This window comes from Hippoglossus stenolepis, chromosome 10 (genome assembly GCF_022539355.2).
Source record: "Hippoglossus stenolepis isolate QCI-W04-F060 chromosome 10, HSTE1.2, whole genome shotgun sequence".
Taxonomy (NCBI): domain Eukaryota; kingdom Metazoa; phylum Chordata; class Actinopteri; order Pleuronectiformes; family Pleuronectidae; genus Hippoglossus; species Hippoglossus stenolepis.
In genome coordinates this window covers 3,851,731-3,868,072 of record NC_061492.1, presented here as the reverse complement: position 1 = coordinate 3,868,072, position 16,342 = coordinate 3,851,731, and the positions used below count along the sequence as shown (strand labels likewise).

At 43.6% G+C, this 16,342-nt stretch overlaps 1 protein-coding gene across 3 annotated transcripts; it reads left to right on the top strand.

Annotated features, from left to right (window-relative positions):
• The first annotated feature begins 438 nt into the window (after nucleotides 1-438).
• On the top strand, nucleotides 439-9,437 carry LOC118116826 (stress-induced-phosphoprotein 1). 3 transcript variants are annotated; one of them, XM_035168720.2, is made up of 18 exons: nucleotides 439-589; nucleotides 798-844; nucleotides 1,565-1,652; nucleotides 2,247-2,401; nucleotides 2,600-2,671; nucleotides 2,754-2,804; nucleotides 2,920-3,123; nucleotides 3,497-3,679; nucleotides 3,779-3,860; nucleotides 3,946-4,036; nucleotides 4,119-4,260; nucleotides 4,436-4,540; nucleotides 5,166-5,268; nucleotides 5,362-5,557; nucleotides 5,721-5,795; nucleotides 5,999-6,101; nucleotides 6,525-6,589; nucleotides 6,908-9,437. In XM_035168720.2, the coding sequence occupies exons 1-18, from the start codon at nucleotides 562-564 to the stop codon at nucleotides 7,041-7,043; spliced, it is 1,926 nt and encodes a 641-aa protein (XP_035024611.2). In that variant the 5' UTR covers nucleotides 439-561; the 3' UTR covers nucleotides 7,044-9,437. The 3 variants fall into 3 exon arrangements, with proteins under 3 accessions (XP_035024611.2, XP_035024610.2, XP_035024612.2); XM_035168719.2 differs by having other exon boundaries at nucleotides 2,597-2,671; XM_035168721.2 differs by lacking the exons at nucleotides 439-589; nucleotides 798-844; nucleotides 1,565-1,652 and adding an exon at nucleotides 1,708-2,133 and having other exon boundaries at nucleotides 2,597-2,671.
• Nucleotides 9,438-16,342: the final 6,905 nt, after the last annotated feature.

Below are 16,342 nucleotides of genomic sequence, written 5' to 3'. Positions count from 1 at the left end.
AGAAGTACAAGTTTACTTTAGAAATTCTATCTCTGACATTATTAATTTATTTATTCTCTACATTTTGTCTTTATTCTCGAAATACAAACAGGAATGAAAAACTTTCTCCTTTCATTATTATAATTGTTTTATTATGGCTGAACACTCCTTAAGTACAACATCAAGTTCAAAACTCTCCAGTATGTGTTTCACATGATGAAAAAACATCCTGAAATAAAACTAAATTAGAAAATAATATTCCTGTTTTAATATAATAACCCTGTTATAATAAAACAACATATTATGATATATAAATTAATCCTGTTTCTTCAGTTATTGGACTCAGGCACATCACTGCATTCAAAACCCCGCCTCTTTACTGTGACTGACAGGCGGAGACATCCAATCAGAGCCCCTGAAGCAGAACGAAGCCCGCTCATTGGTTGGCGCTTCTCGGGGGGGCGGGGTTCACAACCTGTTTATTTGGGTTTGAAGTCAACGCAGAGAAGCAGAGGAGAAGTAAACGGTGACAGTAGCATCCTGCTAACAAGCTAATTCACCTTTAAACTTAGAAACAGCATCATGGCGGAACGGAAGGAACAAGCTAAGGGTAAGAATGCCTGTAGTTGCGTTAGCGTGTTAGCTTAGCGCTGAGTTTCTGTTCCTGAGAAATGCCCCGGCAAACGCAATACCGGTTAGCTTACCAGTTAGCTTACCGGTTAGCTTACCGGTTAGCTTACCGGTTATCTAGCTGGCTGAGGTTGTAAACGTTGCTGTTGCGACACGTGTTGTAATGACTCCTGTTCTCGTCCCGTCAGGTGCCGCTCACGCGTCCGCAGACAACGTGAACGCGTCAATATTACAGGTGAGTGGGATTCACGCGGATCCTGTGTTTACTGTGATGGAGGAACACGAACAGGTCTTTCTGGTTCGCTGTCTCCTCCTGGTAACACGTCGTCAGGTCCACGTTCCACAACACAATCATTGTGTTGTTGTTGTTGATGATTAACGTGTTAGGAATTTCTTTCCCTGATCATTAATAGAATAGAATGAAATTAAATTGTCAGCCCTGTGTTGTGGCCTGAGTTAACACAGTCAAACATCTTAATCTGTTACTGGTCCTTCCTCTGTCTTCTTCTAAATGAAGTTGGAATAGTTTTTTTGTGATTAGATATTTGAACAATTGATTATGAAGTAGTCGCTGATTTGTTTTCTTTCAGTCAAGTAATTTGCTTTACATTTGACATCAACTTCCCTCTTCTCGCCATGACATTCAACTGTTTTACATAGTTGACACGTGCCTGTTTTAAATCTCTCTATCAACTTCCCTATATTGTAAGTTAGCCTGTCCAGGTTGCCTCCATTGTTCTGGTATGAAACCTCCCTCTGAACCATCAGACAGACTGGTTTTACCTTGTTGTGTCTCCACTGCGCAGTGAATAAAACTCCTCTGAATCAACCACCGGGTTTGGACATGAAGGAATTTCTATTCCTCCACATTATCAACTAAGTGTTTCAGCCCCTACTTTTGAATTGTGCATTTCAAGTCGCTGATATTTTCCATTCTGTTCTAATTCCATTTCAGGACGCCATGGTCGATTTACTTAAGTCCAAGATGGTGCACATACAAGGAGCCGATCACTTCATGAAAATCATATCCACTGGCGTCTTCAGTAAGGCTTCTTCTGAACTGACTCTCAAAGTGAAAGTGGAGAATAGAATTAATGATAAGACCTTTAACCAGGGGTGGGTGGTGCACTGGTGTCGTGGGTTATCAATGTGCACCACGACCTGGCTTGTGCAATACTTTAATCACCATGATTAATCAATAGGCTGTGTCCATAGACTTCATTTGAGCCCTAAGAGATGAGTGGAGAGTCTGAACCAGCAATAGAAATGCTGGTTTAGTGGTTTGTCTTCATCCCAGTTGTCTAACCTCCTCTTCTGATTCTGCTCACCTGCAGAATGCATCACGTTTAATGTCGCCTACGTTTTTTCAACTGCTCCTCTTTATTTTCCTGAGCTGTTTGTCTGCACGGAGAATCTTCAGACTCGTATAAAGTCCAAAGTCCACTGAGACAGTGCACTTGTAGTAAATGTTGCAGCAATCGAATATAGATCCTGTTTATTACTCGTTACTACCTTTCAATCAAGGTGAGACCATTTAGATTGTATTATTGTTCACACTGTTAATTTCAATGATAAAAATGTCTTTCAGGGTTCATATGATGTGTTGGTTTCACACGCTGTCTTTTTGTTATATTTAGATCCTAAGCCCTTCTATGCCGAAGAAGACCTCTCATTTTCAGACGTCAGCGATTATGATGATGATGATGAAGATGATGATGGTTATTTTCAGCAACAGAAAGCTGCTCGCCAGCCTAAAGAGCCACATTCACAAACAACAAAAAGCACTGATGACGTAATGCATTTGTCTCTCATCTCCATGCCTCTGCAGCGGCGACAGCTGTAGCTGGAGGCCTTTTGTGCTTTTATGCTCTTTCCAGATTTAAGAAGCTTAAACAGTAGTATATTTATCTATATATTTATTTAGCACATTGTATACAGGTGAATTTGTTGGTAAAAGGCTCGACCGGTTTTTTTGTTTTTCCCCCAGAAGGATGATAAAGATGAAATGAAAGCAGAAGAGCGATGCAAGGAGAAAAAGCAAAAGAACAGGCGTAAAAAGATGGTGAGTGTTCACGGGATTTCGGATTCATGTTGTTTTTTCTTTCGGCAATGTCTCACTACAGATTTTATTCTTTCTGCTCCAGCGTCAAAAGGAAAAGAAACGATCAGAAAAAGAGAATACAGTCATTTTACCTGTAAGTCTTCTGTTACTCATATTGCTATGAATTATGATTAACAAATACGTCTAAAGGTTCAGAAATCTAATCCAGACTACGAAGCTGTTTCATGGCCGCTCTGATGTCATTTCAGGAGGAAGAACCAGGCAAGTCTGAGTCCTCTGAAATTCAGGAAGAAAATCCTTCTACTGACAATAATGCAGAAGCAAATAAATCCCCAGAATGTGATAAAACTCAAAATGAAACCGAAGCTGCCGGACTAGAGGAAAGGAGCATTGTTAATAATAAAGAGGAAAATCTTGCTACAATTAATAAGAAAGAAGAAGAGGAGGAAAAGGTTTGTGTACTTTTCTCTTTGTGTTGTGTGTTATTTTAATGTGCTTGTGAACTTGAAAGTGAGGCAAGGTTTCATTTAGAGGATGATGTTCAAATAGAAGGTGGCGAGGTTACACGCCCACATCATCAAGGACAAAATCTGGAATATGTTAAAGCATAAATGATGTGTTCAGGATTAGAGATTTAATCTTTAGGAGATTCTAAACTTCAGTAGCCTCAGACTGACGGTCAGTGTTGACCCAGTCCTATCAGCATCTGTTTGCAGTGTCAGGTCTTAATCCTGAGTCATAATTTCGGGAGTGACGTGAGTTTTTTATGAGGTCACTCTATAAAATGATTATCCTTAAACAACCACCTCGTCTTGTCGTCCACAGGAGTTGGATTCCAATAATTCATATGCTGTTAAATCGGTGCCCGAGGAGACATGTAACCAGAAGCCTGCACTGGAAATACAGGAAAGCCAATTAGTGGAAGTTCTGCAGCTCGAGGAGAAGAAGCCTGAAGTTGTGGAAGATCCTGATGTTCAAAAGGAAGAGAAAACCGAGCCCAAAGAAGAGGTGGGAGCAATGAAAACATACATTTTTATTTCTTGGTGTAATGTTTCAAAATGAAAGGCTGAAATTGTACTTGGATGTCTTACTTTGATCTTTTTTTAGCAATTACAAGAAGAGAACACGCAACAGAAAACAACGGATACAGCCGCAGAGGAGTATGCAAAAAGAAGCAGAGAGCTGGCTGGTGAGTTATCTTTTCCTTCCTGACACTTGATGTTAAACAAACATGGGAAAGCACCGAACTCACCAGACGGCGACCGTCCTTCCAGGTACAGGGAATCGTTTGGCGGCTTCTGGAATGTTTGAGATGGCGATTGAATGCTTTACCGACGCCATTAAATTCAACCCAAGGGAATATAGGTAAGAACATGGAAATGAATTCAGTGCAACTTGTATTAAAGCACCCAGAAGCAGCGTCTACTAATAATTGATTATGTTTCAGGTTGTTTGGAAATCGGTCCCTCTGTTATGAAAGAATGCAGCAGTTTGAAAATGCTCTGAGAGATGCTGATCTGGCGCTCTGCATGGAACCAAACTGGATAAAAGGTTTATTCAGGAAGGGGAAAGCTCTGTGTGGGCTCAAGGTGAATCCCTGCTCCTGTAACACTGCGTATCCTGTACTGCTACTGGTTGTACTATCTGTGCTTTTAGATACAGATACTCAGAATACAGATTCAACAGATTTAACACCTATAGCATTAACAGCTTCACTTGCAATGCGCGTTTTAAAGTCCTCCTTGCTGTTAATGTCTTCTGCAGAGATACTACGAGGCCTCGCTGGTCTATGATGAGGTGCTACAGCTGGACGGTTCCAGTGCTGAAGCCAAGCAAGAGTTAAAACGAGCACAGACGCTGCACCTCATGGTAGGAAAACTCATGTACAGCAAAAATGTATTATGTGCTTCAGAAAAGGGGGAAAGGTCTGACTTTTGAAAGGAGTTTGTAGATTTGGGACAGAGCTGAAAACCTGGAATGCTTGGATGAAAGCTGTAGATGCTGCAGTTTTTAAACGGAGTGCTGATCGAGCAGTTTGTTTAATTTTTTTGTTTCTTCTGCTCAGTTTTATATTGAACTCACTAGTTTGATTTCTTCATGTCTTCCTCTAGATCCGGTTGTAGCTTTTAATGCGTCTGTTCACGCAAGCGTCTTAGTTCTGTATCAGAAATAATCTGAAAACACATCTCGTGAACCGTGCGTACCGGTGTAAACAGGAAGCAGATTGTCTTCTCTGCGGTGGCTTTTTGTAAAAAAAAACCCGGCAATGATAAAAAGCAATAGAAGGGGTTTTGACGATATACATTTCCAATGTTTTGAATTAATTGAAAACCCATTTGCTCAAACTGGCTTTTTGTCACCTTGTGCATTATAATATTTGAGTCCATGTTTTTTTTACTGTCTTTCTGTTGCATGTATTTTCTTGCATATATTTGTGTATCACTTCTTTGTGTGAGGAAGTAGCCTTGATGTCTGCCTGCTGGTATCATTTCAGGAAATGGGCTTCAGCTGGGCACAGAGCAACGAGGCCCTGAAAAATCACGCCACGCTACAGGAAGCTGTTGAAGCTCTGTTTGCTGGTCACAATAATCCCCAAGGTAAATGTCAAGTGTTTCCAAAAGATGAAATCCGTGAAGACAATTTGATGATGTCCTGTAGCTTGAGCGGTTTCGACTGTTCGCTCTCTTCAGGTGCCGGTGCCAGCAGGGACAATACAGATGAACGCGTGCTGCAGGAAGAAGATGGCGAGGAGGGAGGGTGGACTGTCCCACAAGCAAATCATTATCGAGCGCAGCGGGTCAGAGTGCCTGCTCTGAGTTCTTCTCCGCTGCAGAACAGATCGCAGTCTCATTCGCCGACTCTCCGTTCGAGGAATTCTCTGAAACCGTATGTTCAGTATTTGTAAAAACATCTGAACTGAATTTGAAAGAAGCAGATGTAGATGTGCACTGATCACATTTCTGGGTAAAGGGTGATTTGCCTGTTTGTTCCCACTGTGCAGTATAACTTACAATTGTTTTGTTTTTTATCTCTTGTGTTCTGCACAAAGGGAGCTCTTCTCCATCTGGGTTGGCGCCTTGGCTCCGACCGTCACCTACGCTTCAATTCATGAGCTCTTCAGCAGGTGAAGTTCCACAGCAGAACATTTCTATCCACTACTGTTATGTGATTATAATCAGCTTGGTGGCACCAATTGTTCATTCAAGTGCCGTAGAACCACTGTAGAAGAAGAAGAACCTCCGTCTCTACTAAATCATATATATTTAAGCTTTAGTTTCCAGTTTGCTCGGCTGAGTTACTCACAACTCTCCATTTCGTCTTCCACAGAGTTGGAGCGATCTACAGCATCAAGATATTGCTGGAACACGAATGTGCCTTTGTGAACTACACAAGACTGGAGGACTGTGACAGAGCCATCCAGTGTTTTAATGTATGTCCTGTTTTTTTTAAGGATTGTTTTAAACATCAGCAAATTACAGGATTTGGCCTCTGATAAAATGTGAACATTCAGCAGGACGAAGCAGAGAGTGAACGTTTATTAATTTGACATCCATCAGAATAACAGGAACATTTTCACTCACAAGTCACTTTAAACACTAAACTGGTTTTGGAAAGAAAGAAGTTGTGGGACAAGCTGTGTTATAAATATTTTTATGGATGGAGTGATGAATCTTGAAAATAACCAGCAGCTTAATCAACTAGACTCCTAGTTTAACAGTTGCTCTTTTACACAGAAGACATAATACAAGTAGTTAAATAGTGAAGAAGTGTTGTTCGTATAAAGGGTACAAGGAGTTTTACTTTGCTGAAGTAAAGAGCAGTTAAAATGTGAAACTGTCTGTCTCCTCTTCAGGGGATGGTGTTAGAAGGGGTCGTGCTCTCTGTGCGATATCCCTTCAAAGGCCAAGGTGGACTTGGGTAAGAACACTCCTACATCATGATGATTAGTTCCACTGTGTCGATTTTTACTCCTCCCACAGACTTTATCTTCTTACTGTTGTTTTAAAGCACGTTGATTGGAAGCAGCATTCACTCTGGACCAGTAGTCGTCTGGTGACTCCTGTCAAAGATTGTTTTTAAATCATGCTCCTCATTTCTACAAAAGCAGATCTATGTAACTTTCTCTGTCCAGTTTAGTTTTTTTATTTTCCATTTTTAGGTAAAGTCCTAACTTTAAACCTCTGCACCCCTGAGATTTAACGGTGAAGTGACGAGTTGTTTTTCTCGCCGTTGCAGTCTGGGCAAGAAGGAGTGCTTCTTCTGGAGGACCACAGGCTGCACGAGGCAGGACTGCACCTTCAGACACGTCCCTGAGCACAAGAACATCGACAGGGAGAAATTCACCAGTCGACTGGGCTACAACTACATGTAGGGAATCAAACATGACTCTGGAGGTCCGACTCTGGTGGGGGGGGGCCACTGTTCTGGTCTTAGATTTGGTTCTCGTGACAATCGGCTGCAGGAAAAGAAAATGTGTTTGGATTTTTAAAATGTTTGCATCAGCACGATGGCCGTCACTGTTTCATGAATGCAAAGAACACTACTAGAAGAGAATGTGCCTTTTACATCAAGACACCTCAAGCTTTTTTATCAGGGATTATCTGTGCTCTTATCTGTTCTAAGATTTTGTTCAAACACTCAATCTTTTCTTAATTGCGTTTCTTAATTTAAAACTTGAGATATAACATGTTTTTCTGAGGACTTTTAGTCACCACTAGGTGGCATCATTACATTTATCCCTCCACAAACTGCTGCTTTCATTTTAAAGGCTGTGATTGATGAGTAGTTTTGCTTTGGCACATTTGAGGAGCCGTGTTTAGTTTTGATTCTGTTCAGTAACCTGCAGGGACACTGTTTGTTTAATGTCTTCTATGGGTCGTTATGTAGATTATCTATAAACTTTAAAATGCTCTGATTTATGGGAGAATCTGTTCAAGGTGGGATGATGAAGCCTCAACACTAAGTGTGTTAATGTCCACACTTACAAGACCAAACACTAATAATGATATAAAGTCGGTCTCAAGGCTAAAGACAGATTCTGAATCTTTCAGTCCTCATCGTGCAAATCTTCCAAATTTGGGACGTCACCACGAGGTCAGAGGAAGCCTGACTGGAGAATGAGAAGGTTTGTCATTGTCCCACCCACAATGCATTACCAGAATAATCCCGGCAGCAGCTGTGTATCCTGTTGCAGTGTCTTTCTGTCAGAAGCCCTTCTCAGTTATGAAGAATGACTCTCGTCCCTCAGATTTCATTTACACAAGCTTCTTCTGAGCCTAACACTCCTCAGTGTCCCTGACGCTGCCTCCAGGCTGTTTACTGTAGCTCCGTCTCAGCCCGGCAGGTTTGTTATTTCACCCGGAGCAGATCTGGATCTGGATCAGTCCTGCGACTCCTGTTATGCAACGTCTGGAGTGTGAATTACAAAATCTTCCCAAAGAGCTGAATAATCGCCTGAAAACGAGTTTGCTCTGGAGGGAAAAGGTTTTGGCCTTTAGCTGTGAAAAGTGCTCGGTCTGGACCTTCCAGGCCGAGCAGCTGGACTCGTGGGCATTAATTGGCCTGATGGTGGCATACCTCACAAAGCCCTTTTGATCTGTGTGGGATCTGAGAGCATGAAAGGCCTGTGATACTAATAACATGAACTCTGCCTGAACCCGCAGGCAGCACTGGGACATGTGCTTGATATATCACCAACTTGCAAAAAGGGTCTATATTTAATCTGATCGGTCGGCTCGGCTCGGCCCCCACTAGAAACCTGTTCAAATGCAGATAAAGACTGATAAGAGCTCAGTGTTCACAGACCGGCAGGAACCAACATCCCGCCACTCCGCGCCCCGGACAGAGCCAATCCCTGACTTAACCAAAGCAAACACCAGGAAGATTAAACGTGTCTTGTAAAACGGGGGCCGCCTGGTTTGGAGAGCTTTTAACGGATTTCTCCCCCCCCCTAAAGGAAACAGAGAAACACACAGGAACAGAAATTAACCAGCTGACACGGCAGGTTGCTCTCCCACTCTTTGCTTTTTGATATATGGCTACGCAGCAAAAAATCCTCCACACTCCCCCTCGAGAGGTTTTTCAGCCGGGGTAATTGAATGCATCTCTGTGCGCGCGGGGACACATGATCAAATTTTTATTCTAATTTCTGTGGTTCCTCCGCGCCGGTAAATAAACTGTTGATGTGACGAGAGGGAGAAGCTGAGTCACGCTGTATGTCAACAGTCTAATTTGTCTCTCAGGAAGCCAAAATAAATGCTCCTCTGCAGCTGCTGGGCTCCACACGCCTTCGCTCGAACCCCATAACGTCCCCAGCAGGGCTGCTGCTGTTTGTCCTCTTTTTAAAGGAGGGACACACGTCACACCGAACACACCAAAGTTTGTTCATGTTTTATTCACCCACAAATACTTGGAGGGACATTGTCCTTGCATTTTAACATCGTATGACTGATGAGACATTTTCAGCCAGAGTCTGAGCCGTTTTTCAGTCTGAACTGATCAGTCGGAGCTTTTCCTCTGATTTAAAACTTAAAATGGTCCGAGATCATCTTTTATTCCTTTTATTTCTTTGCCAAAAATTCGCTATTTTTTTTAATGAGATTCTGGTGACAGAACAGTTATAGTTGTTCTTGAAGAAGGTTTGCTGGATTTCTGAGTGTTCATATTTAAATACATGCTTAAGGTTGTTTTGTTTTTTCATAAATGTAAGTTGAATTTTTACTGAAATACTTGACTAAACTTTAGGAGATTAAAGACTTAACTTGGATTTGGCCTCTGTGTGTTTACACCAAAGTGATTCCTAAACAAATATGAGACACTATCCTCACTTCCCTCTAAAAATATCAAGACATTCGATTTTTTGCCGTCAACAGTTTCACCAGAAGTGTCTCAAAAAACACCAATAACGACCGATCAGTTAAAACGGTGCTTCATTCAAAGTGTAGATTGTATTATTGTGGATCACACCTTTTGTGTTGTGTCCGCACATCGTGATGAGTTTACAGTGAGATAAACACAACGTTGTGATGGAAGGACTCACACAATAGAGGAGGCATCTGCTTCAGTGTCGGCCCGACTCTGCTGGATTCCTTTGTTGCACTGTGTGATGAATACAGTAATTGTCACAATGAGAAATTGACCTTCCCTTTTAATCTAGACAGAGGCCCCCTTAACAAGTTAGAATAGCACAAACCCAATTAAGGAATTGATTGCTTGCTTTCATTTTCCTCATCTGCATCAGGGTCATATAGGGAAGATAAATGAACGTCTAGTCTTTTGTCCACACTGTCGTCCCTGCTGCTGGAGACTCTGAACCGAGCAGGACCAACGTCTTTATTCTCCTGCTTCACAAACTCCGGTCGTCTGCTGTTAAACAGAGGATGAGAAAGTTTAATGGATCATTAAAATGACAAAAACTTGGTTTCAAATCTCGAGGAAACTGCTGTGATAACAAGTGGAATGTGTGCCTTCAAAAAAACTCTTAAAACAACTGTTCGTATATATTTCGCTCTTAAAACGAGCTTCACAAAAAGGAAATAAAGCAAACGAGGGAAATAAAAAGACAAACGAATGTAAGCAGAGAGAAGTAAAAACATTTTACTGGGCGTGAAACGTTCCAGAAAAATGTCCGGAGCAACTGACGTGGAGATTTTCATTCTCACATAAAGCTCCTTCACAAAGATTCATGTCCGTAGTTTGTCTGAAAGCAGTTTATTGTCATAATAAATCACGTGAACACAATTATTACGTTATTATTGCAAGTCTCTCTCAACAAAGTGTTGTACAAAAGAGGAAATAAACCAGATGAGGGAATTTAAATGAAAATAAGACAAAGAAACATGAGCAGAGAAAAGTAAAAACTATAAAAAAGGTCTGTAGGTAAAAATGAGAGGAGAATAAAAGAAGGAAAATATAGAATTTTATTAAACTAATAAAAAAAACTACAACCTGTGTTTTATGATGCACATCCCTGTGTGTCTTCTATGTTGAACACATTATTCACGGTGCAGGTTTTCATGTGTGCGTGTTCATGTTCTCACGCAGACTGCCGGGCGACGGGGAGGATAATGGCTTTGACTCCCTTTTGTTGTCCTCCCTGATGAATGGCACTTTAAAGGTTGAATCGCACATCTCCTCATCTCCTCCTCATCTCCCTCGGACGTGCACAGACACAGATTCTCAGCGTTGTCACTTTATTTTGCTCTTTGTCACCGTGATCGATTGAGAAGTTTCCTGCGTGTGAGCACGGTGTCATTAACGTGATTAGAGGCTTGTAAACCAAAAAACAGGCCTTTGGGCTTTTAGAGGCGGCGCTGCACACAACGTGATGCACAGCTGGACACGTCTCAACCTGCATTTCCTCCAAGTACTTACATGAGGGGGGGCACATATGTGGGCTGTGAGCGCTGTAAACATTAAAACCTCCCGTGCGCTTGTATTTCATCTCGCCATCGACCTACATGTACGGAGGTAGCGTGTATAAGGGCATGAAAAATGTTGCGGCCTGTAAATCCTCTCATTGTTGCCTCAAGCAGTTTGACTTCCAATAATTGACGCCAGTTTCCATACATCACCGGGCCTCGTTCCTGCAGATCTCCTCGTGCTGCAGCTCGCTGGGGCCTCGTTCACACGCCGTCCAGTGGCTTTCCTCACCCTCATTTCTCCCAAACCATAAATTAACCTCTACAACCAAATAATGTCGCCATTAATCTGCAGGTTATTCCTCGGACAGTGATTTATAACAGGAGACACTTGTAATAAAACTCTGCCCTCCAGGCAAACTTCACCACACTGTGCACTTCCTGTACGAATGAAACCTGCTTCCGTCGATGCAGATAATGCTGAGTGGCGTGTCGGCTCCGTTAGTCGTCTATTAGAAAGCATTGGTGCTTATGAGCGTGTAACAAACGGTGATTCACTGCAGGTCTTTGTCCTTCAGTCCTTAAAGGCATCAACCTCGTCAAATTTATCTTCATTACTTTACCAGTTTACACCACGTTGAGCTTTATTGTTTAAACGCCTCGTGTACGAGCGCAACAAGGCAAACAAGGCGGTTTGTTGTGCAGTGTTTACCGCCTGTTTAAGAAGCACTGAGGAGGCTGTTTATCTCCTCTGGACGTAGAGGCCGCGTAGCAACCAGGATGTCTGGGACAATTTAAGACTTCCTCCTGCTCGGCCCCCTGTTTTGAAAAATGCTGCAGAGGATCCATCTATTCCTCCCGTTGTAATGAAGCTCCCCGGGGGCCCGGGCGCTCCGTGTGAAGACGCCTTAGTACCAGAGCGATTCATTACCTCGGAAATGTGAGCTTTTGTTCCGTTTTCAGCAGAGCCCCATTAATCTTGGGCTGCCTCCTGGCATGCAGGCCAGGTACTGCTTAGGTAATTACAGTTAATCATCATTCAGCCGAGCACATGGACTGCGGGCTCCTCTGTGGTTTCTGTGCAGGGGCAAATCTACTGTTTACCCCCCTCCCCCCCACCCCCCAACTCCAACTGTAACTCTGCGTCCCAGTTGCACCAAAAGCCTCATTTCTTTCTTTCTTGAGTTTTGGTGATCGTGTCCTGTAGGTTTCTTTCTGCCCCAGTTGTGCACAAACATCCCAGCTCAGTCTCCCAGTTCCCCTGCTTTTTAAAAACAGATCCTCGCCCTCCAGCTGTCACCGTCGCAGTTACTGGAGCCCACGATTATGATTGTGATTAATGCACAGATTACAGGACGGATGATTTTCAGGAGCAACAAGCAGAAAGGCTCCATCTGTATCTGGGCGTCCTGCAGCAGAGGAGCTCGGAGACGGATAACTTCATTACCCAGGGTTCCTGCTCGGTGGGGAAACATGGAGCAGTGACTATAAACGTTTGGAGTTGAAGCAGTTTCAATATATTTAATCAGAAAATAACGAACAGGCAACGATTTAAATATTTGATGAACTGTGTGAGTCATTTTCAGACAGGATTGGTTTGTGGGTCCAGACTGAAATATCTCAACAACCATTTGCTGGATTACGATGACATTTTTCTACAAACATTCGTGATCCTCAGATGATGAATCCTACCGACTTTGATAATCCTCCGACTTTTCCCCTTGCGCCACCATGAGGTTCTGACTGACACATGCATCTGCCAGCGTTGCCAGATGGGAAACGTTGACGTATCATCGAAGTTTTTAGGTTAAATCATATTTGGAGGAAAACAATGAGTCATAAATATATTATTTATTAGCTAAATACCATAACTGATTAATATAACTACTAATACTGTCACAAAATAATTCAATTATCGAATATTAGGAGAATCCTGGCATTGTTAATCGTCATGCACCATCAATATATGTGTTGAAATGTTTTCCTACCTCATTTACTTAAGTTTAAGTTAGCTATGTTTCCCAGAATGCCTTTCAGCAGGTCATGCGTAGGAGCAAGACAAACAAGGAGAAACTCATTATAGATGTAGTGCAGCCACATGAACAGGGAACTAACCAGACTGTGTGTTAAGGGATCAGAACTTTTATTTTGAAAGTAAAATGTTGATGCAAATAACGACAGAAGCCTTAATTTGATCTGTCTACATAAAAAGACACAACCAGTATCACAGGTTTCTTGAGGGCGTATTTTTCCTTTTGAACGATCCCTATCTTGTAAATATAAATGTTAGATGTTTGACTCACTCATCCACTTCACCAGATAAAAGAAAATCCTCTCTGGCATCTGAGGAAACTGCGAAGACTCGGCTGTTGCACATTCCGTTAAAGAGCAGCCACTGGCTCTTGGGGTATTGATTAACATTTTAGATAAGAGCAAAGAAAAGAATCAATGCGCTCCGTTCTGTTAGCGAAACCTGCCCTGAGCGCTTTGTGGCTCTTAATTTGAATGAAGATAAACCCAGCGGCAAATGAGATGGTTTGAGTCCGACCTCTTTCAAGGAGAACAAAAGCAAACTCAAACAAGGCCGCGCTGCTGTTTGCTTCGCTGCCATCACAGTGACGGCAAAGGGCGCTGAAGAGATGTGGAGTGAAGGCGGCGGCCGGTTCTCTGATGTCACCGAATGGTTTTTCTATGGACATTAATCTTTCGGTAAAGATACGGACTTTGGAAAAAAAAGGGTTAGCGTTAGAAAATCAGTTTGTCTTTCACATATGAAGAACGCAGCAGGAGATTGTGGAGGTCTGACGTGTTCACAACAACCTGGAAAATGTCCGGAACGTTTAGCCGAATATAGCGTCACATGAATGGAGCAGCAGGAGACGTTTAAATTGTCTCTTATCGCCAAAAGCTCTCGAATCTCTGTGTCTTTACAATTTGACGTCTCTCTGTGTCTCTTTTTCATCCTGACATAGCAGCGGTGATGCTTTTTAGATCTGAAACGCAGCAGAGCGGATGTAGCCACAGAGGAACAGGAAACAGAAAGTGACACCAGACTTGTGTTTGAAGGCTTCAGGGATATTGGATAATCGTCTCTTTATCATTGCTGTGGTAACGTTTGTGTGGAAACAGGCTCCGGATCCTCGCACCGGTTTCAGGAGAGAACCGTCGCTCGGTGAGGCCTCAGCGATTGTTTGCTTTCACCTTTGTGTCCCCCAACACGTCTGCCACCTTCAAACCGCAAGACACCTGTCCCTTTGTGTGACACTACACACACACACACACACACACACACACACACACACACACACACACACACACCCACTGAAGACCTCTGGGGTTTTCTGCCCAGTCATTTGGCACATTTTTGACGTTGAATCCCAAAAGAAAAAAGACAAAATGAGCGAGCGAGGAGGGAGAGGGAGCAATCTACGCTCCACTGAAAGACGCTCTTTGTTGAGCACTCCTGTGTCAACCCCCCCGACCACCACCACCACACCAACCCCCACCGCCGCTTCCCTCCTCCATATCCACCCTTCATCCCCCTCCTCCCCTCCCCTCCCATCCCCTCCCGGCCTCTCCAAAGCCCGGGTGGATTTTTCATTAAATGCTATCAGAAATGTGACTGGTCCTATTCATGGGCAGATGGAGGCCTGGCTGTGCGGCTGGAGACCAATACCTTCAGTGGAGACTGACAGGAATCCGGGTGAAGGTCCGGGGGGACAGACTTTACACGACCTGACAGAGGACGAATAAATGAAAAGAAGCTGCATCGCTTATTTGCTTTTTTTGATGTCCTCCTCACGTGGTTGTCTTCTTTGTGTGTTCAGAGCTTCCTTCCCCGTCCTTAACACGTCTAATGTATTCCTCCCAACCAAGGTGTTCTTACGCTGATCTCCCTCCAGTTAGACCCTTCTTTGTTTGCTGAGAAAAGGAAAACAACCTCACATGTGTTAGAGTCGACGACGGCTCCGCGGCTCCTCCAAGTAAGACCTCCTTGTCCTTATTCCCCCCCCCCCAAAAAAAAGCAGCTACTTAAAGAGTTAAGAGCACTCGGCCCAAACAAAACAACATATTGTGCCAGTGTTTCCTCAGACAAACAAGGTGACCAGATCCATGCACTGTTCATTTTCTCACCAAAGGGGAGAGATAAACCTCTGGTATTGTTGGAGAGTGGTCGATTATGTCACGGCACAATGGGAGGCAGCGGGTTGGAAGAAAACACAAACAATGATTTCCGCAACAGCAATTTAATCCTCTGGCGTTAAAAACCTGACACAAAGTGGACAAAGGGGCGGAGGCTGGCACAAATAAACCCCCCGAATCTGAAGATTAAGCACAAAAAAAAGGGAGAGAGAGAGAGAGAGAGAGAAGGAAGAGAAAGAGGATCTTTTGTATAAAAAGGGCCTTTATCTGCTTTTGAAGTCGCTGAGACCTGCCAGCCGTCCTCAGCCTCTCTTTGTAAGCGGCCCCCATGTCCCACAGCAAACCACCACCTCACTTTCATCTGCCCGTCATCTTAGGGGGCAATTAATGCCATTCAGGTCTACCCACTACACACAGAGAGAGAGAGAGGGAGAGAGAGAGGGATGGTGGGAAGACTCGTCTACTTGTTGAAGCAGGGGCTTGACAACAGTTTAGTGTGGCCTAATTTGGCGCGTACGAGCCAAGTGACATTTCTCGATCTGCCGAAATTCCGCCCGACGCTCCTCTCCTGTTATTATTTATATGTGATTGGGCTCCTGCTTGTAGGCGGGCGGAGTGGAAACCGGCCAGGCTGCCGCTTAATGAATATTTCACCGCCTTCACACAACAAGCCTCCCATGATAGCCCCGTGAGTAACGTCCCGCTCTGCTCGGCTCTGCAGCTCCTCCGCCGCGCAGTGTGCAATAACTCCGACCTGCACTTGATGAAGCTGCGAGTGAGGAGAAGCTTCTGTTTTTTTTTATTGTTGACCTTTTCGCTCTCTGCTGTAGTTTCCTTTGCCCTGGGGACCCCCCACTGTTTGTCCTCTGCTGTTCTAATACAGTGGCCCCGGCCGCGGCCCCGGCGTCTGCGAGAGGCAGGGGAAATAAAGCCTCCATTTGCATTACGTAATTTCATGCATTATTCAGAGCTTCGGAGAATCATTTCACCCAGACAACTCCTCAGAGGGCAGTGGGGAGATAACTGTTAGTGACAGGCCCGGCTCATGAAATGCAGAGTGACTTAACCACCCAATCTGCAGATATTACCCCAGCCTGAATTGGAAAATAGACGGCGGCACACTCACACAGACGGGCGCTTACAGAATGTACACACTGGCTGTTGTTTT